Here is a 23,633-nt window from a genome sequence, read left to right on the forward strand (position 1 = left end):
ACCTTTAATGTTTGTTATATCTTCTAATATAAATAAACTGTAATCACAGTTTTAATATGGCAATAAGAGATTAATTATTATTATTATTAAGGTGCTATTTTTAAAAAAAGTGCTCTTAGCACCTTACGTAACATCAGTAGGAAGGAAATAATTGTTTTATGTGTAGTTGTTATAAGTCCTTACTGTCGGTCATGTATTATTGCTCTGTATTATTATTATTTTATATTGGAATTGTATCCGGCACAGACCCTACTCATTAACCAAGAGACAAGTAGTCTTCTGACGTTCTGACAAATGTACAAACATCTTATAGATATTAAGATGATGTGAAAAGTTCCCCACGATATTGTACAACATAACATACATATATTATTTATCGTACCGTGTACTCTATAAAATGAAACTCTCTCATAGTGCATAATTAATGTATTTCCTATAAGCTACACTTAATTAAAGAAATCCTGAGCTTTTAATCTTGTCCTCTTCGCTACGTTGATTTGTAATAGATTATCTGTGATATTTTTATCCGTCGTAACAGCGATACTGTCACTTGCAGACGTTGATGGAGTGGATGACACATTTTTAGAGGAAGTCGTTGCACTCGGCGTCGTGACGAGAGGTGTCCTCGGTGTCAGAGTCCGTTTGGGAGTTGCGTGTGAGAGAATCCCCACATCATTAGGTGTAAGTTTCAGACGCGGGGAGAGTAAATGCTTTGCCGCTAATTTCCTGGCTGCCGGCGACATGCTTGCTAGTCTTTCAGTGTTCGTTCTAAAACTATAAAAAACAGTTTTTCATAACTGTAAGAATTATAATAGACTTTTTTAATTATTATTATCATTTATATTATTCTGTGAGCTGACGCGCGCGGGGTGGGCGTGCGGCGGGTGCGCGCGCCGCGCTCCGTGAGCTGCGGGGCGGGGGGGTCACGTACCTGTGCGGCGACGCGCGCGGGGTGGGCGTGCGGCGGGTGCGCGCACCGCGCTCCGTGAGCTGCGGGGCGGGGGGGTCACGTACCTGTGCGGCGACGCGCGCGGGGTGGGCGTGCGGCGGGTGCGCGCGCCGCGCTCCGTGAGCTGCGGGGCGGGGGGGTCACGTACCTGTGCGGCGACGCGCGCGGGGTGGGCGTGCGGCGGGTGCGCGCGCCGCGCTCCGTGAGCTGCGGGGCGGGGGGGTCACGTACCTGTGCGGCGACGCGCGCGGGGTGGGCGTGCGGCGGGTGCGCGCACCGCGCTCCGTGAGCTGCGGGGCGGGGGGGTCACGTACCTGTGCGGCGACGCGCGCGGGGTGGGCGTGCGGCGGGTGCGCGCGCCGCGCTCCGTGAGCTGCGGGGCGGGGGGGTCACGTACCTGTGCGGCGACGCGCGCGGGGTGGGCGTGCGGCGGGTGCGCGCGCCGCGCTCCGTGAGCTGCGGGGCGGGGGGGTCACGTACCTGTGCGGCGACGCGCGCGGGGTGGGCGTGCGGCGGGTGCGCGCGCCGCGCTCCGTGAGCTGCGGGGCGGGGGGGTCACGTACCTGTGCGGCGACGCGCGCGGGGTGGGCGTGCGGCGGGTGCGCGCGCCGCGCTCCGTGAGCTGCGGGGCGGGGGGGTCACGTACCTGTGCGGCGACGCGCGCGGGGTGGGCGTGCGGCGGGTGCGCGCGCCGCGCTCCGTGAGCTGCGGGGCGGGGGGGTCACGTACCTGTGCGGCGACGCGCGCGGGGTGGGCGTGCGGCGGGTGCGCGCGCCGCGCTCCGTGAGCTGCGGGGCGGGGGGGTCACGTACCTGTGCGGCGACGCGCGCGGGGTGGGCGTGCGGCGGGTGCGCGCGCCGCGCTCCGTGAGCTGCGGGGCGGGGGGGTCACGTACCTGTGCGGCGACGCGCGCGGGGTGGGCGTGCGGCGGGTGCGCGCGCCGCGCTCCGTGAGCTGCGGGGCGGGGGGGTCACGTACCTGTGCGGCGACGCGCGCGGGGTGGGCGTGCGGCGGGTGCGCGCGCCGCGCTCCGTGAGCTGCGGGGCGGGGGGGTCACGTACCTGTGCGGCGACGCGCGCGGGGTGGGCGTGCGGCGGGTGCGCGCGCCGCGCTCCGTGAGCTGCGGGGCGGGGGGGTCACGTACCTGTGCGGCGACGCGCGCGGGGTGGGCGTGCGGCGGGTGCGCGCGCCGCGCTCCGTGAGCTGCGGGGCGGGGGGGTCACGTACCTGTGCGGCGACGCGCGCGGGGTGGGCGTGCGGCGGGTGCGCGCGCCGCGCTCCGTGAGCTGCGGGGCGGGGGGGTCACGTACCTGTGCGGCGACGCGCGCGGGGTGGGCGTGCGGCGGGTGCGCGCGCCGCGCTCCGTGAGCTGCGGGGCGGGGGGGTCACGTACCTGTGCGGCGACGCGCGCGGGGTGGGCGTGCGGCGGGTGCGCGCGCCGCGCTCCGTGAGCTGCGGGGCGGGGGGGTCACGTACCTGTGCGGCGACGCGCGCGGGGTGGGCGTGCGGCGGGTGCGCGCGCCGCGCTCCGTGAGCTGCGGGGCGGGGGGGTCACGTACCTGTGCGGCGACGCGCGCGGGGTGGGCGTGCGGCGGGTGCGCGCGCCGCGCTCCGTGAGCTGCAGGGCGAGCCGCTCGCGCGCGCCGCACTCCAGCATGCGGTACGCAGCGCCCGCGCCAGCTCTGCGGAGGTAAATTATTATTTTTATTATTCTATAAGCTTCTTTAAGTTTAATATTGGAGTTGTTATCTCATTTTAAACAGAGAATTTATTATTATAAACTCAAATTCTTTAAATCGACATAATATTAATAATTAGGCGCACTTACGCTGGTAGAGGTGTATCTCCACCGTCCAGTCTAAAGGGGGTTCCCTCGATCTCCCCCCATGTCATCAGTGGGGACCGATCGGGTCCGTCCCCCGGGCGGGGCGAGGGGGTCGCCACGAACGAGTACTCGGCTGTGGCCTTATCTGATACTATGCTGACACCGTCCACTCCTATCTTCCCCTTCACGGCGGCGTCCTGATAACATAAACAAACATGTGGATGGCGTATTTTTTGCAGAAAGTAGTTTTAAGCGTAAGTTTATTAAGTAATTTGTAGTTTATTAAAAAAAAAGTTGTTTCGTCTATATTTTTTGCAAATTATTTAATCTGAAATGAGTACCTCATCAGACAGACGTTAGCTCTGCCAGAGGCCCTACCAAGCCCTACAGGCTCACCTGGTTCCTGGCCAGCGCGCTGATGGCCTCCTTGTCCCTTGCGGGGTCGAAGGGCAGGCGGTGCAGGCGCGTGTTGCGGTGCTGCAGCGCGGCCGCGCGCGCCCCCTCCGCCGCGCGCCCCTCCGGCACGTACATTATGAAGTTCTTGGCGCGGTACCGCCACGTGTCCAGCTGCACACACAGAATGGTGTTATACCTCGTGTACCTTCTAATGGCAGTAGCAATAAATTTTTACTTATTATTGATATATTAATATAGCAATATATACCTCTTGCGGCCTCTCACTCTGGTCGGCTTGCTGCTCTATAGACGGCAAGGCGAGAGCTGCGTCCGCGAGAGCCGCTGACGTCACTTCTGCCTGCATCTGGGAAGCGAATTTTGACGAGCGTTTCTTATCTTCAAGTGCAATCACACGATCATAGCTTGCATTGTCCTCACTAGTGTGCATTGCAAGAAACGAATCTGAAGAAATAATAAAATGAATTTAACAAAGATCTCATAATATTGTTTTATAATTGAGTATATTGAGTATTTTTTAATTTTTTTGTAAATCAATTAGGTAAAGGAAACATTACGTTTTTTGCCACTTAATCCAATCAAATTACTTAATATTAACATAATCAATCATTGGTATACAAAATCTGAGGAGACTGAGAAATGAATAGACAAAATGTGGCAGGAAAAATAAGCACAAATAAAAACTTTTTGTTTTATGTCATAGAATAGATGAAATGAAAAATAATAATGTTTAGACATACCCAATGTATATTTTTCTAGTATATCCTTTGGTTTTTCTGTATCACCATGAGTGGACTTTGCTGAAATAGCTGGGGATTCTACATTGGATGGTGAGTAGGGTGTGCCCACAGTTGGAGTGTCAAATGTTGCCGGTGTATTATCTACAAATAAATAAATATTATTTTTACTTTATTTACATATTATTTTATTTGTTCATTAGAATTACCAAAAGACATAACAATAAAATAATCAGTTCAACAATAAATTAAATTAATTGCTTTTTGAAATACAGATTATTACTTTTTTTTATAGAATAGGAAGCCGGACGAGCATATGGGCCACCTGATAGTAAGTGGTCACCAACGCCCATAGACCTTAACATTGTAAGAAACGTTAACCATAGCTTACCTCACCATTGTGCAACCAACCTTGGGAACTAAGATGTTATATCCCTTGTGCCTGTAATTAAACTAGCTCACTCACCTTTCAAACCAAAACACAACAATACCAAGTACTGCTGTTTTGCGGTAGAATATCTGATGAGTGTGTGGTACCTACCCAGACGAGCTTGCACAAAGCTCTACCACCAGTAGATATGCTATCAATTTTAAAGAAACATTGACAACTTTTGTAAATCTTATAATTAGAATTAAAATTAATATTAATAGCTAAACATATTATTATTAAAAAGAACACAGTTGTACACTTATAACAATTTATTTTAGGTTGGTAATTGTGTGAATACTGAGTTATCAGTTAATATTTGATATTTTTTCTAATTATTTTCATAATTTATTTGAAAATAAATGAATTTGATTGTACTAATTTTATACCTATATCATATGAATTCAATTTTTGCTTACATGGTTCTGTGGGTGGTCTATTTCCACTGTATTTTCGCGCTATTTCTCTTAGCCTTGCATAGTCTTTATTCTCTGTTGCCTCTAAATAATCATTCTGTGCTTTTAATTTCTCTAAATCAGGAAAGAAATCTCTTTGAATTATCCTTGCTATGCCCTGAAACAAAATAAAGTTACACAATAACAAATAATAAAATAACATAAAATCTTGAATATTATTAATGATAACAAATCTGAATATGAAATATTCTGAATTATATTTACCTCTACATACACTTCTTCATCTAAAATATTAGATTGTTTTGTCGTTTTCTTCTTGGGGGGCACTTTGGGAACTTTAAAAACGGAACTCTCTTTCTTAAGCAATTGCATATTCTGTAAGGCTGCTTCTCCCGGCCTTTGTGTCCGATTTTCCTGTGTCATTTTGATTATTTTCTATTTAGAGTATCTTCCTCATAATATTATGACAACAGGAATAGGTATTAGGAATAATAACTTTGAAATAATTGTAGGTAGGTACTGTATTTTACCTAAATATAAAGACATTGACGTACGACGATCGACATGTTTAAATGTTGTCATTTTACACAGACTATAAGCTACAGCTAGCAGGGATGCATGGTAGCAGACTCTTGCTTATCAATAATGCGAACAAATTACATATATAGATATAATATTAAATTATAGATATGATAATTCTGTGTCTTTGTCATGATATTATGTGAATAAAAACAAAATTACTTTATTATTATTATGGCAAGGATATTTTGGCGCGTTCCGAAAATCGGAATTAAAGTCGACATCTTGTCAAGTGTCAAATTTTGTTAACCTCCAACACATAGTGATATCATATCTAATTATTGGAAATCCTAAATTCTTCCCATAATTATTAATAATGAACTAAATTTTATAAAATTTATACAGTAGGTATACTTTGTATTTTTCGGGTGGCTTAAGCATCATCCAGTATAATTGTTTTACCAGGGAAGAATGTAAATTCAAGGAAAGACATACTTTTTATATCATAGTGATGAAGATTATTGTGAAGATGTAATACAGGATTATCGCCTAGCTTGGAAGTTAATAGAATATTTTTGTGTATTAATTATAATTAGCCTAGCACAAAACCATATACCTAGTTTTATATTATAATTGTTTTTTTTTTATTTTTTTACTAAGTAATATAAAAATTACTTTAAGTTGTGTCTATGTTTTTTATACAATAAATTATTATTATTATTACATAATGTTTAACAAAATACTATATTCCAAATGAAGCAGAGGTTAATGACAAAATGTCTTTATTTTATATGTACTTTTAAAATCCGCAATAGTTAAATATATTTGGTTCAATAAAAGGTATTCAATATCAAGAATGATGATAAGTTATAAGGTCTTTTTGATGTATATATTTAGTTTGTTTGGAAACATGAACGCTATTCCTGAATTTCCATCACTTAGACAAAACACGATAATGAGCGTTGATGTACTCCTTAAAAGTAAGGTAATTTTATTAACTGGTAGCTCGAAAATTGCACTACGTCCCTCTGTCAATGTCATTGGAATTTAGATTGCCACAAGATCTTTGTTGCAATAAAAATCATACTGGCACCACGCTATTCAATCACTAAATATTTACTCCGGAAGTCGACGACGGATTTTATATTTATAATTAGACATTCACTTAAGATGTTAATGCGTTATGTTTGCTTTCCATCTTCTCTTTGAAATTTCCAACAACTACGTCATTCGGTAGAATGACAAATACAACTATTGGTAGTTTGGATATTTTCTAATTTAGAAATTAGAAAAGTTTTATTTTGACATTTAATATAATATTAATAAATGCTTGTTGTCGGTTTTTCTTGCTAATATTTACATTATGAACTGCTGATAAAACTGTTGTTAAATGAAAATTCAAAACTTGTAGAACCAACCAACTTGATTATATCCAAGTTCTTTATATTTTAGTGATATAAATACATTTATGAAGTAAAACTTCCTTACATCGATAAATTTAATTATTTGGGCGGAATGAGATTAAAATTTCTGGGGCAATCAAATTATAATTTGACACGTGGGCTAAATGTGTGGGTTGAATTAGTTAGGTACTTATTTCATGTAATAATAAAAACATAGTAATAAATAATCGTTTTATTGCATTACAAACTAACTAGAATTACTAATTAATACATACGCTTATTTTTTCTTTTTATAAATGTACTCTTTAATATAAAAGTCCGTGAATAGAATCAATATAAATATATTGTGCGGTAGAAATACAAACGATACCCATTTCGGGTATGCGCAGGAGGGCTCGAAGATCACGTGGCCAAAATGTAGAATCAGCAGAATAAATTGCAACTGTAAAAATATATGTGAATGTAAATATAAAACATTACTTATAAAGTCTCAGGCATGGCTGAGGCCTCCACTCCATTTGAGGACTCCTCAAAGGGACTTTCCTCTGCTCCAATGCATTTGGATACACATGTGGTAGAATTCCAGTGAAATGAGGAACATGTAGGCTACCTTACGATGTTTTTATTTAGCGCCGCGCACGATATTAATTAAAAATACAAATTAAACACATGTAAATTCCGTGGTGCTTGCCAGGGTTTAAACTTGCAGTCAACGATTTCAGATTAAATTTATCATTAAATCCAGTTAATAGAGATTTGTCACTTTGTTTTTAATTATCTGTTTAGACAAGTGTCAGTTGTCACACAAAATATTTAGGAACTATTTAAAATTATAAAGAAATATTAAACCTTTTCTAACTTAGTCACCAAAATAAGTCTTTTATTTTTAATTACATTCAAAGTTAATTGTATAATCAAGCGTTGTGTTACCTAAGCACGTTTTAAAACTATACTTCATTGTCATTATCATCAGTCAGTTGCCCTGAAAGCATTTTCTTGGAGTTCAGTGGAAATTGGTTACATAATAAAATTAAATATTGGCATACTAAAACTTACAATTTGCAACTGTGTTATATATTTCTTCCACCATATTCTGACCCATTCCCTTCGGACAATTGATATCAAATAGTAGGTGTACATAACTGAGTGAACAAACGAATTAATGAACCCGAGCATGATACCGTGACCACCTGTAAATAATAATAATTATTAATGGATAACAAATAATATATGATAGAGGAAGAGTTTCATCAAGATTTTGATGATGAGCCAAGTTTTCCAAGCAATTGTCTGTTGATTTCTGTTGCTGTCTGTTGCTTTAATTATTAGACGGCAATATTTCAAATAAATGTTGCCTTAACATGTTGTTTCTGAAGTCTATATTTTTTTGTAACAATTGTCTTTGTTACATAACTATACCCGGTTAGGTTTGAGAAGGGATCCGCTCCGGACTAAGTACTAATGTGATTTTTATTACCATCATAAATTAAAAACTATTAAGCGTATACCTACTATTCTAAGTAAGCATTTCTACAAGTAAATTAAAGTCAAAGTAATTTTTTTCTTTAAATTGTACAAAGTCGTAAAGCTATAAAATAAAGAGGTGTTTCCCACGAATCTTGTCGTCACGATTTATGAAAAAAATATCCATTTTCTCTGGTTTATCAATAGTCAACACCCTTATATATTTAAACTAGGCTTATATTTTCGCTTCTGGATTAGTTTTTCTCTGACTACAATTGCTATCAAACTAACCTAATCTAATACTTTCTACTACTACTAACTAATAAGTTTATGTATTGAAACTCATAGTGTCTCCATCCTATTGAATGAATACTCTGTGCCCGGATGTTATAGCGAAAAGACACCAAGTAATGTACCGATTTGATTTGAACTAAATCACATCGAGAATGAATAATTTTTATTTACGAGAATTAAAATAAATCAACAAGTGTCGAAAGATCGTTTAAAAATATATGTAGAATATTTAAAGAGCAGTACCAAAAATGGTAATTGACATATACTGTTAAAGTAATCGAATAAAACCCAAGTGTCACGGGCACGATCAAATAGCGAGATGAGGTCAAAATGTCACATTTATTGGCCTTTAAACTCTGATTCAAGGGAAATATTTTATCTGACACGTTTATGTTTAAGAAAAAAATATGTAAAAAAAGGAATACGGACAGTTTTGGAGGTATGTTAATTTAAGGTTAAATATAATATATAAGCCTATGGTCACCAGCGGCCCTAGACATTGGTGTTGTAAGAAATATTAACCATTCCTTAAATCGACAATGCGCAACCAACCTTGAGAACTAAGATATTGTGATAATGTCCCTTCAAATACACTGGCTCACTTACCCTTCAAACCAAGGATATATAAATACTTAACTCAAAATAAAAACTGTAACGTGCTATTAGTCACGATTTTCAAGTGCAGATTTTACTAAAAAATAAACATATATATATATTAATCCAAATAAAAAAGATACGTTACAAAATAAAAAGATTAAATTTATTTGAATAGATTTTAAAGTTAATTTAAAAAAAAATTACATTAGCTTTTCTAACCACAACCTTAGATTGAAAGAAAGCTTGGCATTGATTGCATTATTATAATTTGTTATCTGTATTTAATATTATATATCATTTAATTATTCAACTACATTTACCCTGAGTTCAAGAACAGCTCATAAGGTTGATTTATGAAATGTCAAGACGGGTAAAAGCTTACGAACTTTGACTCACTATTTTATTTATATATACTCTTTACCGTTACTGATTTCTCTATAGGACAATAGGTGACAACACATGGATTTTTTTTTTAAATTATCGCACCGACTGTTCTGCCTGCGCTTAAAACCTAAAAAATGTGTCCCTTGCATAGGTTCGTATTTTCTTCTCCAGTTATGTGTAAAGCTTATCTTAAGAATGGTTTCAACAATACCTTAGGGCTTATATTTAGAGATACTGTGCTAACTAAGTGTATCAGATTCGATAGAGCGGCTATTTATGACTTATTTATTTTATGACCTTTCTTATCTGGGACAAAAGATAAAACAATATTTTTTAAACGAACGTAATTTTTATATTATCGTTACTCGGTGTTTATAAAGGACGCCTGGCGCCGTTTTGTGAACCGACAATAACCGCCCGTGACCGCAATCACCACTGAACCTTTGACCTTTCAGCAAAACAAATGACCTAATGGTCGACACTGCCTGTCCTGAAATGCCCTGTTAAGGAAGCAAGCCTCAAGGCTTAAAAATGCTTCCAGAAAAAGCCCATACAATTACCGAAATATATAAATGAATTAGTTTTGTATATATATGGTCCATAAATATATTGTCACGCTGACAACGGTGCGAATAAATAATTGAGAACTCAAGACTGAGTTTCACTCTGCCACTACTGGTATTACCAAGATATTGTTATGTTTCGGTTTAAATGTTGAGCGAGCCAGTGTAGTTAGGGACAAGTTCATAAGGTTGTTGCCGTATTGACGATATAATGGCTGGTTAATATTTCTTACAGAGCCAATGTCTATGGGCTTTCGTCAGTCTACCTACTTCTAGCAACTTGAATAAAAACAAAGAAGGTAGGGGATAGGAAAATTCTGTTAGAAAAAGTATATGTTGTCCAGACTTACCAGGCACAAATTTCGTTCCGATGAAACCAAGCAGACACATGCCCAAGTGGTGGTACACGTGGAGAAACGTTACTTGATTAAACTTCTTTCGGAGCACGAAAAATACCTGAAAATATACAAAACAAATCATTACAATAGTTTATTATAATAATATAATAATATCCTGGGGACATTATTCACACACGGCCATCTGATCAAGCAGAGCTTGTACTATGAAAACCAGACCACTGATATACTACATTTACTACTTTTCTTTTGTAAATACATACTTATATAGATAATTACAGCAGTAGAAAAACTGATGGGATGGGATACCTAACCAGGCTTGCACAAAGCCCTACCATCAATACTGTTACTTTTTGTTATTCTTACAAAGTGATATCTAAATTCGTTTCGAAACGTATGTAAATAAATAATTATAATATAATAAATGATAATAAAATGGGAGTTGGACGTGCAAATGGACCATCTTTGCCGTTCAACTGAACGCCTTGACAATCGCCTTTTTAACATAGGCAGCTCAACGTCTGTCGGTTAGGTAAGGCTAGTAAATATACTTATTGCCCTTTCTTTAATCGCCTCAAATTGGATACGATAGTAATAAAAAGTGACCTTTTATAATTTACATTAAATCTCTGACTCTTTTTGTTCAAAATACACTTTTTAAGTTACCAAAATCAAATAATTACAATATGTTAATACTTTTTGAATACTTATGTATTTATTATACAACGGTAAAATACCACGGTAACAATTTAAGTAAAATATATGCTTAAGAATGACAATGTTTTTTTTTTTTAATTTAAAGTATAATTAAAATTAAAATTCTAAACAATAAATTATGGTCATTCATTATGTTAATGCTTCGTAAATGTAACAAATAAATACATTATTGTAAAACAAACAAATATTTAGAACAACCGGCTTATTTCATTACTGAGTATGCACTCAACACTGGTTATAATAAACTATGGAATGAACTTCGAACCCACGTCCGGTATTGAATATTTCATATTTACATTTCAAAACTCATTCAACGGCTCAGTTTATGATTGTATTTAAATGAAATGCATATTAAGAGACTCATCACTTTATGTTTGAAAACCACCAAGCCTGTAAATATCCCACTGGGCTAAGACCTCCTCTCGTTTTGAGAAGAAGGTTTGGAGCTTATTCCTTCACGCACCTCCCCTCCTTTGAATTCATTTTACACATGCAGGTGCATGCATGCAAAGAACATGAATATTTAGTGGCGCTTGCCAGGGATTGAACCCATAATCTCCGTTTGATATTCACGTGTTATAACCATTGGTACAAATAGGTCTCAATTAAGTTTCATTTTATGAGCGGCTATTGATTAAAGTTAGTTCAAGTTATTTCGCAGTGCGGCCTAACCATGAATCCGCATCGCAACGCGTCTTTGTAAGAACGAAAAATAATGATACTCGCAACTTCTAACAAATACATAACACTGTCATAACAACTATAAAAAACTGACACAATCAGTTCATAAATAAATACCAAAAATATATATGTAAATATATTATCTACGTAGATCAATCGAGAACCTCATCCTTTTCAGAAGTCGTTTAATAAATAACTTGATTAGTGCCTCCATTAAACAAACCTGATATGCTTCTCAAAAATTACAACTCCTTTGTAAATTTGTACTTGCTTGTTAGGAATAAGTCAAATCCGTAAAAAAGTGTAAATCGTCTGTAGTTTCGTCTAATATCTTTGATTGACGTACAAGTGTAGAAAGATAAACTATTTTTCTTTAAATTTGTTTCTCTGTCTACGCGTACAAGTCAACGTACTCTATGCCCAATACCTCAGTCATAGTGAATACGTATATAATGAATAATACATAGTGATCAAGTTTTAATAAACTGCCAAAGTTCGTTGACTTTTCTATTATACATTAAAATAATTAAAAGTACCAGTACCAGTAACAGCCTGTGAATATCCCACTGCTGGGCTAAGTTATTGATATTTTATCTTAATAACTATTATAATATAAATAAAATATAATAGTTATTAAGGTTATACACAAAAAAATACAAAAAATGTTCGTACCTATATATAAGTTCGTATAATAATATAAGTTATTCCAGAACCGTAACCGTAACAGCCTGTGAATGTCCCACTGCTGGGGCTAGGCCTAAGGCCTCCTCTCCTCTTTTTGAGGAGAAAGTTTTTGGAGCTTATTCCACCACGCTATTCCAATGCGGGTTGGTGGAATACACATGTGGCAGAATTTTAGTGAAATTAGACACATGCAGGTTTCCCCACGATGTTTTCCTTCACCGTCAAGCACGAAATGAATTATAATCACAAATTAAACACATGAAAATTCAGTGGTGCTTGCCCGGGTTTGAATCCACGATCATCGGTTAAGAATCACGCGTTCTTACCACTGGGCCATCTCGGTTTTTTCCTGTTAATTAAAAGTACAATTGTTGTAAAACAAAATTCTCACCGTATCAAGTAAATCGATGATCTTGATAACGTAGTACAGCCACACATAATGTATGACCAGCCTCTCGATTTCGTTGTCTTCGTAGTTTATTTTCTGACACCAAACATTGTAGTGTCCTGGAAGATACAGCCAGCTAATGCACTGTAGACGAAAGTATGATACCAATTTATTATAAACATATTTTAATTAATATATTTAAAAAAAAATTCAACACTAGATTATTTTGTCATCAGCATTAAATTGCAAAATTTCAGCTTAATCACCTTGCTAGGCTGGGTTACTGGGTTAAGGGTTACACTTCAGGGTACAGTTTTAAAATTTAATTATTGGTAAAGAATATTGACAAATAATGTTCAATGTATGTACTTAGTATCAAATAATATAAACATGGTCTGTTGTTAAATGACATGACGTTAAAATTTTAATAAATAAGACCGGAGTCTGTTGGGGTGAGTATTCTGAATACTGAATACCTGAAGTACCCTTAAAATAAGAAAATATATCGACAGACTTATTGACTTGACTTGATTGCATACGATTTAATATAGGTTATAATTTAAGTCCTGTCACGTCTTTTTAATTTCATATTGTTAATTAAATTGAGTTCAAGGCCAAATTACTAAGAAAAGGTAGATTTTCCCGAGACGAATCATGCTTTGGAAACATTCTGAATTATTTAATAACTTAACCATTAATAATTCTGCTTTGGCATTAAATTGTGATAAGTGAAGCATCGCAGGTAGTTGCCAATAGTCACGGTAACATGCGCTAGTGATCCCGTGGCGCTGCTCGTCAAGACGGAAAGGGTATCGCTGGTTTTTTAGTAGGTATTCTGATGTTCGGGGTGCACTCGGCGACTTGAACGCCGGCGAGCCCCACTGTTCCCGCGGGGGAAAGGCAGTATGCGATTTTCCAGGGAAAAAACAGGTATTTGCCAGTAGTCGGATCATATTATATTAATATGATGATGTCTGGAGTCATTTTGCTAAACGTGTCGAACTCTCATGTGGCTTTTTTTTAAATCATTCTTTATAAAGGACTTACTACCACTATACCCTTCAGTTAACATAAAGTGAGCATAAGGTTGTATTGAAAGTTGGGACGGCATTAGCCCACTACACATTAGATAGGACTTCCTTCCGTAAACCGTTGAGCTATTAATACTTTTTCCGTGCTTCCCCACATAATAGATAAAATACTTTTTTAGCATTAACCTTAAAGGTTATGAGTCCTGATAAGAAGATCTGCACCATGTTATATATAATGATTGTATTTTTCAATTTGTATGCCGGCCGATTCGCCATAAACTGCGGTCCCCAGGAATGAACGAAACGATGGTACAGGAACATTATTATACATATTGGTATCGGCGTCGATATCAACCAGAAACTATTCGTTCGTGGATCTGGAACAATATAACCAAATTAGAACAAAAAATAAGCAATACTTAAAGTAACAGAATATTTTACATTAAAAAATAAAAAACTGCTTCAAATATTTGTCCGAATGTGCGTTTCAAATAACAACAATGAAAAATTTTCAAATGTCCAATACCTATGAAGTGGACTTGTACATGGTATATAGTGCACACGTCTAATCTGATTAGGCTGATCAATTGCCTCTCGCTTCACTCACGTGTTAGTTTACCGCCAAGCAGCAGTAGTTGGTATTGCTATGTGTTTATTTGAAATGCAATTGCCGACACAAGGGATGTATCAAAACATTTTTGTTGTAAATAACGGTTTATATTTTTTATAGTTTCAATATAAACGGTGGTGACGTACCATCTGGTGATGATGGTAAACGTACCATCTGATGACCCAATTATCCTTAAGAAAAATATTATTTTATTCAGCGTTTTTCTATATTCTTTTAAGTAATTATTTTATACATAATAAAAACTTCAACTTCATCTTCAAATTGAATTCATTAATTTGACTTTATTCTAAATTTTATCGATCGTCAGCAGCCGACGTCATTATAGTCAGCCAATGTTCGGAACCATCGTTCGGAACGTCCAGCGAGGAAGAGCAATGACCGATGAAATAGCAATGCTGCGATGGCTATGAGACCCAGGAGTTTTGGCGCAGTTTGAGAGGCCTTTAGCCTATAACTAATGGCGGACTGCAATTGACTAATGAAAAATGATGATATTCTCTTAACCTGCTACTAACTGATACAGGTAGTGCACATGATTGCAGTTGCATTTCCGGGAAACGTGAAATTGAACACAACTTGTGATCAGGTGGGTTGACGGGGTTAGAATCTCTTGAAGGCACGTAAAGCCGTTGGTTTGTACTTTTAATCTCTCCGTTCGTTTTAATTTTATTAAGTAGAGTTTATTTAAACCGTGTCAATGTGATAATATAATAAGCCATAGCAGATACAGGGTAACTGTCTTAGGGATCATTAGACATTTTTCATGTACCAATTTTGGTGGAAGTAACACGTAATTTATATAGCAATAAATGTCAATTTTGACATAGTTTAATTTAGTTTAAATTGTTAAGTATAGTGGTTTTATTTAGTGTTAGGATTATAACTTAGCTTAAGGGATTATATTTAAGTGCTTAAACAACCCTGTCCGGGAAAATATAGAAAGCAATTATTATAATCAACCCCGTTTACTGCACCACTGAGATAGTTCTCAAACACTAAATTTTAAAAGGTAATATTTTTTTTAAATGTCTATTTTATTTTTTAAAATTTGTTTTTTTTTTTAATTTCTTTATTAGTTATAAAAATTTCTTTAATCAGCCTCTGATTTATGCCTATAAAGCACCGGCCTAGCGGCCCCGCCAGCCGAGAAGGCCCCAGCAAAATATAATATAATTTTATCCTCATTGCTTCGGAACTCACAGTACAGTACAGTAACAGCCTGTGAATGTCCCACTGCTGGGCTAGGGCCTCCTCTCCCTTTTTGAGGAGAAGATTCTTCTTCGGAACTTGGGGGACCTCAAATATCAAAGTGCCTAGGGGCCTTGGATCTCTAAGTTCAGTCCTGTCTCTAATCCGTATTTTCTTTACGAAGCATATTCATTAATATATTGAATAGATTACAACTGGAGTAGGTAATCTTTGACCTCAAGCTATTGTTATTCAATATTTGTTAAAACACATTCTTACCTGCCAGGTCATCGTTTATGTAGTGGTAGTAATGTGTTACGTTGTTCAGTATCGTCCCCATGTTGGACGTTGCTTGTTTTGTCTGTAAAAAAACAATCTTAGCTATTAACCAAAAAATAATTAAATTATACATGACGGTCAAATAACAATGTAATTAATGTATACAAAAATGTAATGAAATAATTTCAGAAAATCAAAATAAGTTTAAATGGATTATTCTACAGATTTTAAAATTAAACCTTTTTGTTAGGAATATGTCAAAACAGTAAAAAGTAGTAAATTGTCCGTGGGAAAATCTTAATATCTTTGGAAGTATGCCGGATATCTCTATAGTAATTAATATGTAATAATAATAATGTCCTCCAGACCGATTTCGGCCACGGCGGCCAATCCCAAGAGAGATTAGCCAACTGTGCAGGACATGTTATAGTGCACAAGTGTGTGCGCAAACACAGGTGCACTCTCTATTCCCTAGCTCTCATAATCCGATGGGACGGCAATCCGACACAACCGGAAAGAGTTCAGATGTAGGACCAACGGCTTTACGTGCTTTCCGAGCCACGGAAGTGTACACACTTCCAACTTCCAAACTCCGAGCTGCTACTGAGAATTTTCTGACAGAAAAACCCAATAACTTTTTATTGGCCTGACCTGGGAATTGAACCCAGGACCTCCAGGTCTATGGCCTTACATCTAGCCACTAGACCAACGAGGCAATGAATATGTATATAGTGAATTAGCAGATAAACAGCAATACGACTCAGTGATGATAAAACAATGTTCTTGATCTAGTCAATTATCGAATAGAATCATCAAAACGAATTGTAATTACTATACTTGGATCATAAATTGGTATCATTTGACATTAACAATTTTAAAACGGGCCAAGATGGCCCAATGGTTAGAACGCTTGAATTTTAACCGATGATTTGCGGGTTCAAGCCCGGGCAAGCACTACTGGATTTTCATGGGTTTAATTTGTGTTTATAATTCATCTCGTGCTTGACAGTGAAAGGAAACGTCGTGAGGAAACCTGCATGTGTTTAATTTTATTGAAAATCTCCCAAAATTTTATTCCAAAAACCTGCATTACAGCAGCGTGGTGGAATAAGCTCCAAAACTTCTCCTCAAAAAGAGAGGTCTGTAAGGCCGTTATATATGTATCTACATCTGCCTTTGACCGTTATAATATCTGAACAACAAATAAGAGTATTAGAACATATTGTGTTGATACTCTTATATATTAATAATTACCTATTATAGCTATACTTCATTAAAACGTCGTCCCATCGCGGTACGGGTGCGAAATAATATCTCGTACGCAACCTTGAATGAGTTTCTTGTGTTAAATGTCACAGAAAATACTAAATATTGTTTTACCGCAAATGTCACAATAATTTGATTAAACCCTCGATTTGATTATCGTACGAATAGAATCATCAAAATGAATTGTAATTATTATACTTGGATCATAAATTGGTATCATTTGACATTAACAATGTCATCATACCAGCGCTGTGTAAAAGAATAATTAAATATACGTATTGATTGCCGATTATAATTTTAGGTATCTATGTTTTTTTTATTTGCATACGCAAGTTCGATAAACTAATATCGATTCAAAAGTCCAGTTTGATTCAATAAAAAAGAAAGAAATCTTGTTTTGTAAATAACTTAAAATTATTGTTATACTCGTAGTATGTTATAGTCAGAGGATGTATTAGCATTCACATTGCCAAATATAGGCCAGCTGAACGCGCAGCATGGACAGCGTTACAGAAATCACTTGTGTAACGCGAACACGATATCGAAGAAGGGAAGTGTTACAAATCAATTTGATTCACAGAACACACTGAAGGCGAAATGTGAAATTAACTTTACAAGGTATTTTTCAATAATTGTACGTTAAGTATCTATGGGTGCGCCTGGTGGGTAAGACCGACTCGTATGCCGCAACGGCTGTCTTGTGCCGACATGGGGAGGGGGGCTCTCCGCCAGGGCTCTCTATTGCCTTTGTTCGTTTAAAATTTGTTTTATTCATGATTTATTTTTACCACCACCCATAAACTATATAGATGTTATGTCCCTTGTGCCTATAGTTATACTGGCTCACTCACCCTTCAAACCGGAACGCAACAATATTAAGTATTACTGTTTAGCAGTCGAATATCTGATCAGTGGATAGTGCCTATCCCGACGGGCTCGGCCAGCGTCCTACCACCTACAATTATAATCGATGTTTCTCATCTGCCGAGCCCGTTAGAGACAAATGTTTGTATTGTAATTTAATCTTAATATATGTTAATATTTTACTTCATTAGGTACTTAAGAATTCTAAGTTATTGTACACATACGTACAATGTACATGTAAGTAAACTATGAATTAAATACTAATTAATTACGTTTAATATAATATATACTAACGAATATACATACAAACCGGAGTCGAGATGATCCAGTGACTCAAACACGTAACCCCGGGCAAGCACCACTGAATTGTCATGAGCATATTTGTTTTTATAATTCCTCTCGTGATCGATGGAGTAAAACTTCGTGAGGAAGCCTGCATTAGTCGGATAAAATCTGCCGCGTGTATCCATTATTCAATTCAATAAGCTAAAACCTTTCTCCTCAAGAGACGAGGACGCCTTATATATGGTTGTAATTTTGACGATATATCTGAAGCCTAAGCCCTAAATATTAACTAATTAAAAAAGTTTAATTGTTACACGTTCTAATCCATTTACCAATATTCACATTCGCAAGCGTTCTAAGTGACTCGATGGATTATAATGCAATTTATAAAATTGTACGATTTATTGTACTACTACTAAAGGTGGAGGAGGGTCTAAGTGTATTTTTGTATGTTTTATTCATGGTACAAATTATAACGTGTTACAATAATATATTATGTATAAAATTAATTAAGGGCTCGAGTGCACTGACCTCGCGGCAATTGTAATATGTTTCGAGACGCTGTAAAATGTTATTCATTACTATGTAGTAAAAAACAAAACGCAAGTTAAAAAAAGCATAACATATGGTAGGCAATTTCAGTTAAACCCAATATATTGTTATATTTGTGAAATGTATCTCAATCGGTTGTGTGGAACTGGTTTAAAATTCATTATTATTCCCAATATACAGTATTTTTTAAATTCAATACATTTATTACCCAGACATTCTACTAATGTATAATGCTTACGATAATTTCCTAATTCTATTCCGAACGAACTTCAACCGAACCGCAACTAGATCGTTCGATAGGAAAACGGTTACATGACAAAGATTACACTTCGATTCAATTACGATAAAGTGACAATTTGGTAGTAGAATATTGGCCATGTGAAGTTTCATTAAAGCCGTTTAGAAAAAATACAGTGACATACGGCTTTGAAACAAATTCGCTTTTTAGCTTGGGTGTCGTTTATTTCTGACGGCTTACCTACCTACTTTAATGTTTACATCGCCGTTGAGTGTTTATCATTTTCTATTTGTCCGCACAAAATATTGTTTTTCACTATAAGTTTACATTCATAATCAAAATAATAATGATCCATTGCTTCTTCTCAAGTTAAATTCATTATGAAAATTAAGAAATTAAAAAAAATGCATGACATTGTTGAAATTGTCGCAAGATTAACCACTAGCACCTACCAATATATATATATGTGTGTTCCTTTTATACCGCACAATTTCAACTAACTTAATATTAAGTTAATATTAAGGTAAGTAACTTTGGTTCAGGAAATACCAAGGTAAAGGTTAATAAGCATCCTGAATTACCTTAAATGTTAGTTTTTTTTTTAATTTAATTTAGGAAGGCAGTTGGCTCAACGGCTACTAATTGTCACCAGATATGTCACATCTAGTCGCTTTTCCCTACGGTCAGTGGCGCTCCTCAAGATTAAGACACTCATACTGTCAATGTCAATGCGCCACTAACCACGGGATCTTAGCTAGTATATCCCTTGATGTTGATTAAAATAGAGATCAAAAGACTCTACGTCTTTGCACTAATTTATTTTCTAGTATAAAAGTAATTCTATATATTGACCCAATTTATTTCGGTTTCATTAATCATTTATGAAAAAATTTATGACGATGACCTTGTCTAAATTATTTCGTCGTGTAAAACGCAAAGGTATTGCTACATACAGCCTCGTCTTAATTGATCTTTTATTATATTTGTACCCTTTGTCTTTGTCTAGATATGATTATATATTTTTTATCGAAATAAAAAAATGTTGCATAGAATCTAAATGATTGGCTTACATAGTGATTAATACGTGGCTATTTTAATTAATTAAATTATGTGTGTGTGTAAATTTATTATTCTTTGAAACTTCTAATATTAAAAAATATTTTAAAGAATATAATATAAATACATTTTTTATAGAATAAAAAAAAACTAATAAAAATGTATATTTTTATTCCTCCTGGGGGCTGGTAATTTGCTATCGTTAACACAGGTTATCTAAATAGCTATCTATAAAGGATAGTGAGTTCCAGTCGCAGGAAAAAAAAACGGGTGTTAGTTACATAGATTTAGGTCTGCAAATACTCGTGTTCTCTCATTAAATATAAGCTTATAATAATAAGAAGATCTATAATATGATTTGCATGTCCTATATGTGACTTGACATATATGCGTATGTTCAAATGTATACTATCATGTTTTATGCACATAAATTATTATTATTATTATAGTTTTTTTAGCTTTATTTGTTTTTCAACTCAAATTAAACCGTGTGAACTCGTTATGTATTTTTAATTATTATTTTTTATTAATAATTAGTTAACAATAGAATTGGTTTTTAAAAAATTATTAATTCCCCACGTTGTTTTAGTGATAATTAAAAAAAAACTAAAAATTTAAATTTTATCTGTTTTAAGATAAGTTTTTAATTAATTTATGCGTTATAATGACGTACATAAAAGCATTTAAGAGATATTTAAAAAACGAACATGGGGGTAACTAGACCTAGGTGACAACTGTTCAAGTACAAGCAAAGAGCCTTTAAATGAGATAGTGCAATATTGTTTATTATATTTTACTTATTTTCTACGTAAATTTGAATTATAAATATAATAAAACGAAAAAAAATTATGTATTATACTCGAGTTTTTCTCCGACCATGTTTAATTACTTACATTTGACGTATTTACCTTAAAAAATAGAAATAATTAATTAAAGATTATATTTTATTAATTCTCTTACGATACGTTTATAAATTCGTTATTTTCAATATATTCTTTGTCATTGCGTAAATATGATAATACATAAATACTTATTTAAAATTATAGTATAACCATAATAAGCCGTAAACGATGAAGTGATAGATAGACGATATATGTAACAATAAAGTTAACTCTAGTTGAGCGCATATTCTGACAATGTTACATGAAATGGATAAAAGCAACCATTTTTTATTCTGAAATTATTAGCACTTCAAACGAAACATTTTTCTTTTTAATAAGTATATATTATTATTATAATATTTTCACAAACTCTATATGAACTTAACATGTATTTACGTAGGATTTTTTATAATGGAACTTTGTAATTCGATTTTCCACCACTTCCGGACTTCCGAATAGCTTAGTTTCAATAATTTAATTATAATCGTAATAAAATAGTCAATTTTGTCTAATTTTACTTAAATGAAAATTAATTCATTCACCAAATCAAAAAAAAACTAGTACTAGTATAATTTAACTTTTTAATTAAACTTTGATTAATAGATAGATAGATTAGTCAAAAAAAATATGATAAAACTGTTTTTTTAAGTAACCCATTCAATAAATTGAACTACATTAAACAAATAGCACGAATCGGATTTCTATTTACTTCATATTTTTAGTCGTAAATACAAACATTAAAACGAGAAAAATTAACCACCCCAATCTTTTATCACATAATATATTTATATTATATAGATTTTCTAATTAGTTTTTATTTAAAATATTATAAAAGTAATAATAAATGAACAGTTTACAATTACCTTACACAGCGCACTCGTCCGGCCGCCTCAGTGTGTTCGATGATCGAAGCGTGATGCGTACGCGTTGCTTGCGTCCGCACCCGCAGACCGCCGTTTTGATTGTAAACAAATTTATCCATTACTCCTTATATTGAAGATTTTACAGTAATAAAAAGGTGAATACTTTACTAAAGATTATACGTATCGTTTTTTTTTTTAATTATAACTCGTAGATATATCCGTTTTAATAAATGTGTTTATTCTATTATTACTTTTAAGGAAAAACTTAACAAAAACTTTAACAAATCTATTCTATTGTTATCACGATGTTCACAGTTGATTTTTGGTCATATAATACAGCAACTAAGGAAATCAGTTCATTCTATCATATCATTTAAATAATGGATTTGTTGCTTTCTTTAGAATTACAGATGACATAATAATATAAGCAACTTTTTTGAAAAAAATATGACGTTTCATTATGTCAAAACATGTTAAAAAATAAATTTTACAGAAATGGAATATTTATTAAAATTGAATCAATGTTCGCAACTAAACTCCGTCGGAAAGCAAATATTAAAACTATTGCGAGATTTTCATTTAAATCGGCTGCTAATCTATCATATAAGGTTTATGGAGAGTCGCATTCTGACGAGCCGACAATATTATTATTTCATGGTCTTTTGAGTTCTAAAAAACATTGGGATAGTATCGGGAAGACAATATTGAACGTAACAAAGAGAGCCGTGGTCTCTGTGGACATGAGAAACCACGGGGACAGTCCACACACGAACTCCCACAAGTACGAAGACCTCGCTGAAGATATACTGAAATTATTGGACAAGCTGGCCATCACTAGAGCGAGCTTCGTAGGGCACAGTATGGGTGGCAGGGCCGCAATGACTGTATCGCTCATGGCGGTAGGTATGTCACACCGTACTTGTATCATTTGATATAGCAAGCCATGTGACGTAATATCTTCTGGAATATTTCTACAATTAGTTTTATATATGCTTCACATTAATTATATGTAAAGGAATGTAGTCGTTACCATATAATTAAATATTATTTTTATAATGTGCCAGCATCTAACTAATTTTATTATTTTCTCAAATGTACTTTTTTTACTGTCTAAAAAAGGAGTGTATTTTTGTCAGGGTTCCGTATCTATGTTTTAAATGCTAAAAAAATACAGCGTCAGTATTTGTTTCATAGCTTCCATTTGTTTTTTAAATTTCACTTAGTTTTTTGGCAATTTTTAATTTTTTTTCAGCCAGAGACAGTGGCTGGCATATTAGTTGTAGATATTTCCCCGATATCGAATTCAATGCAGCTAACTGACTACTATCCTCGAGTCCTAGAAGCGATGAGGGAAGTGAACTTTAAAAAACAGAAAAAAATTAGTACTGCGAAACAAAAGGCTAAAACACAATTACAAAATATCATAAAGGATGACATTTTGATGAGAGCCGTGCTGTCTAACGTCAAAATGAGACCCGACCATACGATCGGCTGGGCTTGCAACGTGGATATATTAATCAAACACTTCAAGTTTATCACAACGTTTCCCGAGAGTGTGATGAGAAAAAAATATTACGGCCCGACTCTCTTTGTCGGTGGTCAGTTATCGGAATATCTGCCGTAAGAATTATTTCATATATATTTTTTAATAATTAGAAATTTTATAAATTAATAATCACCC

General features: G+C 36.5%; 2 protein-coding genes across 2 annotated transcripts; both read right to left on the reverse strand.

Annotated features, from left to right (window-relative positions):
• Positions 1–411: 411 nt before the first annotated feature.
• Positions 412–5,313, reverse strand: LOC126775379 (splicing factor ESS-2 homolog). The gene is made up of 8 exons (XM_050497258.1): positions 5,033–5,313; positions 4,772–4,925; positions 3,929–4,069; positions 3,439–3,632; positions 3,171–3,341; positions 2,778–2,971; positions 2,509–2,631; positions 412–774 (listed from the first exon to the last, which is right to left on the reverse strand). Exons 1-8 carry the CDS (start codon positions 5,189–5,191, stop codon positions 447–449), a joined length of 1,464 nt encoding a protein of 487 aa, XP_050353215.1. The 5' UTR covers positions 5,192–5,313; the 3' UTR covers positions 412–446.
• Positions 5,314–6,907: 1,594 nt separating this feature from the next.
• On the reverse strand, positions 6,908–22,053 carry LOC126775384 (elongation of very long chain fatty acids protein AAEL008004-like). Its single transcript, XM_050497266.1, has 7 exons — positions 21,953–22,053; positions 15,948–16,029; positions 14,036–14,226; positions 12,822–12,962; positions 10,343–10,448; positions 7,747–7,880; positions 6,908–7,132 (listed from the first exon to the last, which is right to left on the reverse strand). Exons 2-7 carry the CDS (start codon positions 16,006–16,008, stop codon positions 6,968–6,970), a joined length of 798 nt encoding a protein of 265 aa, XP_050353223.1. The 5' UTR covers positions 16,009–16,029; positions 21,953–22,053; the 3' UTR covers positions 6,908–6,967.
• Positions 22,054–23,633: the final 1,580 nt, after the last annotated feature.

The sequence above is a fragment of the Nymphalis io genome, chromosome 18, assembly GCF_905147045.1.
Source record: "Nymphalis io chromosome 18, ilAglIoxx1.1, whole genome shotgun sequence".
In the NCBI taxonomy this organism is placed as follows: Eukaryota; Metazoa; Arthropoda; class Insecta; order Lepidoptera; family Nymphalidae; genus Nymphalis; species Nymphalis io.

What these genes read in the sequence shown, in the direction of transcription:
- LOC126775379 (XM_050497258.1), bottom strand. Translation starts at nt 5,191, where the DNA reads ATGACACAGGAAAATCGGACACAAAGGCCGGGAGAAGCAGCCTTACAG. An exon ending in ATGAAGAAGTGTATGTAGAG is followed by an intron (nt 4,926 to 5,032) that starts GTAAATATAATT and finishes ATTTTGTTTCAG; the next exon opens with GGCATAGCAAGGATAATTCA. An exon ending in GGAGATACACCTCTACCAGC is followed by an intron (nt 2,632 to 2,777) that starts GTAAGTGCGCCT and finishes TTACCTCCGCAG; the next exon opens with AGCTGGCGCGGGCGCTGCGT.
- LOC126775384 (XM_050497266.1), bottom strand. Translation starts at nt 16,008, where the DNA reads ATGGGGACGATACTGAACAACGTAACACATTACTACCACTACATAAAC. An exon ending in CATAAACGATGACCTGGCAG is followed by an intron (nt 14,227 to 15,947) that starts GTAAGAATGTGT and finishes ATATTGTTCCAG; the next exon opens with ATCCACGAACGAATAGTTTC. An exon ending in CGGAACGAAATTTGTGCCTG is followed by an intron (nt 7,881 to 10,342) that starts GTAAGTCTGGAC and finishes TATTATTTACAG; the next exon opens with GTGGTCACGGTATCATGCTC.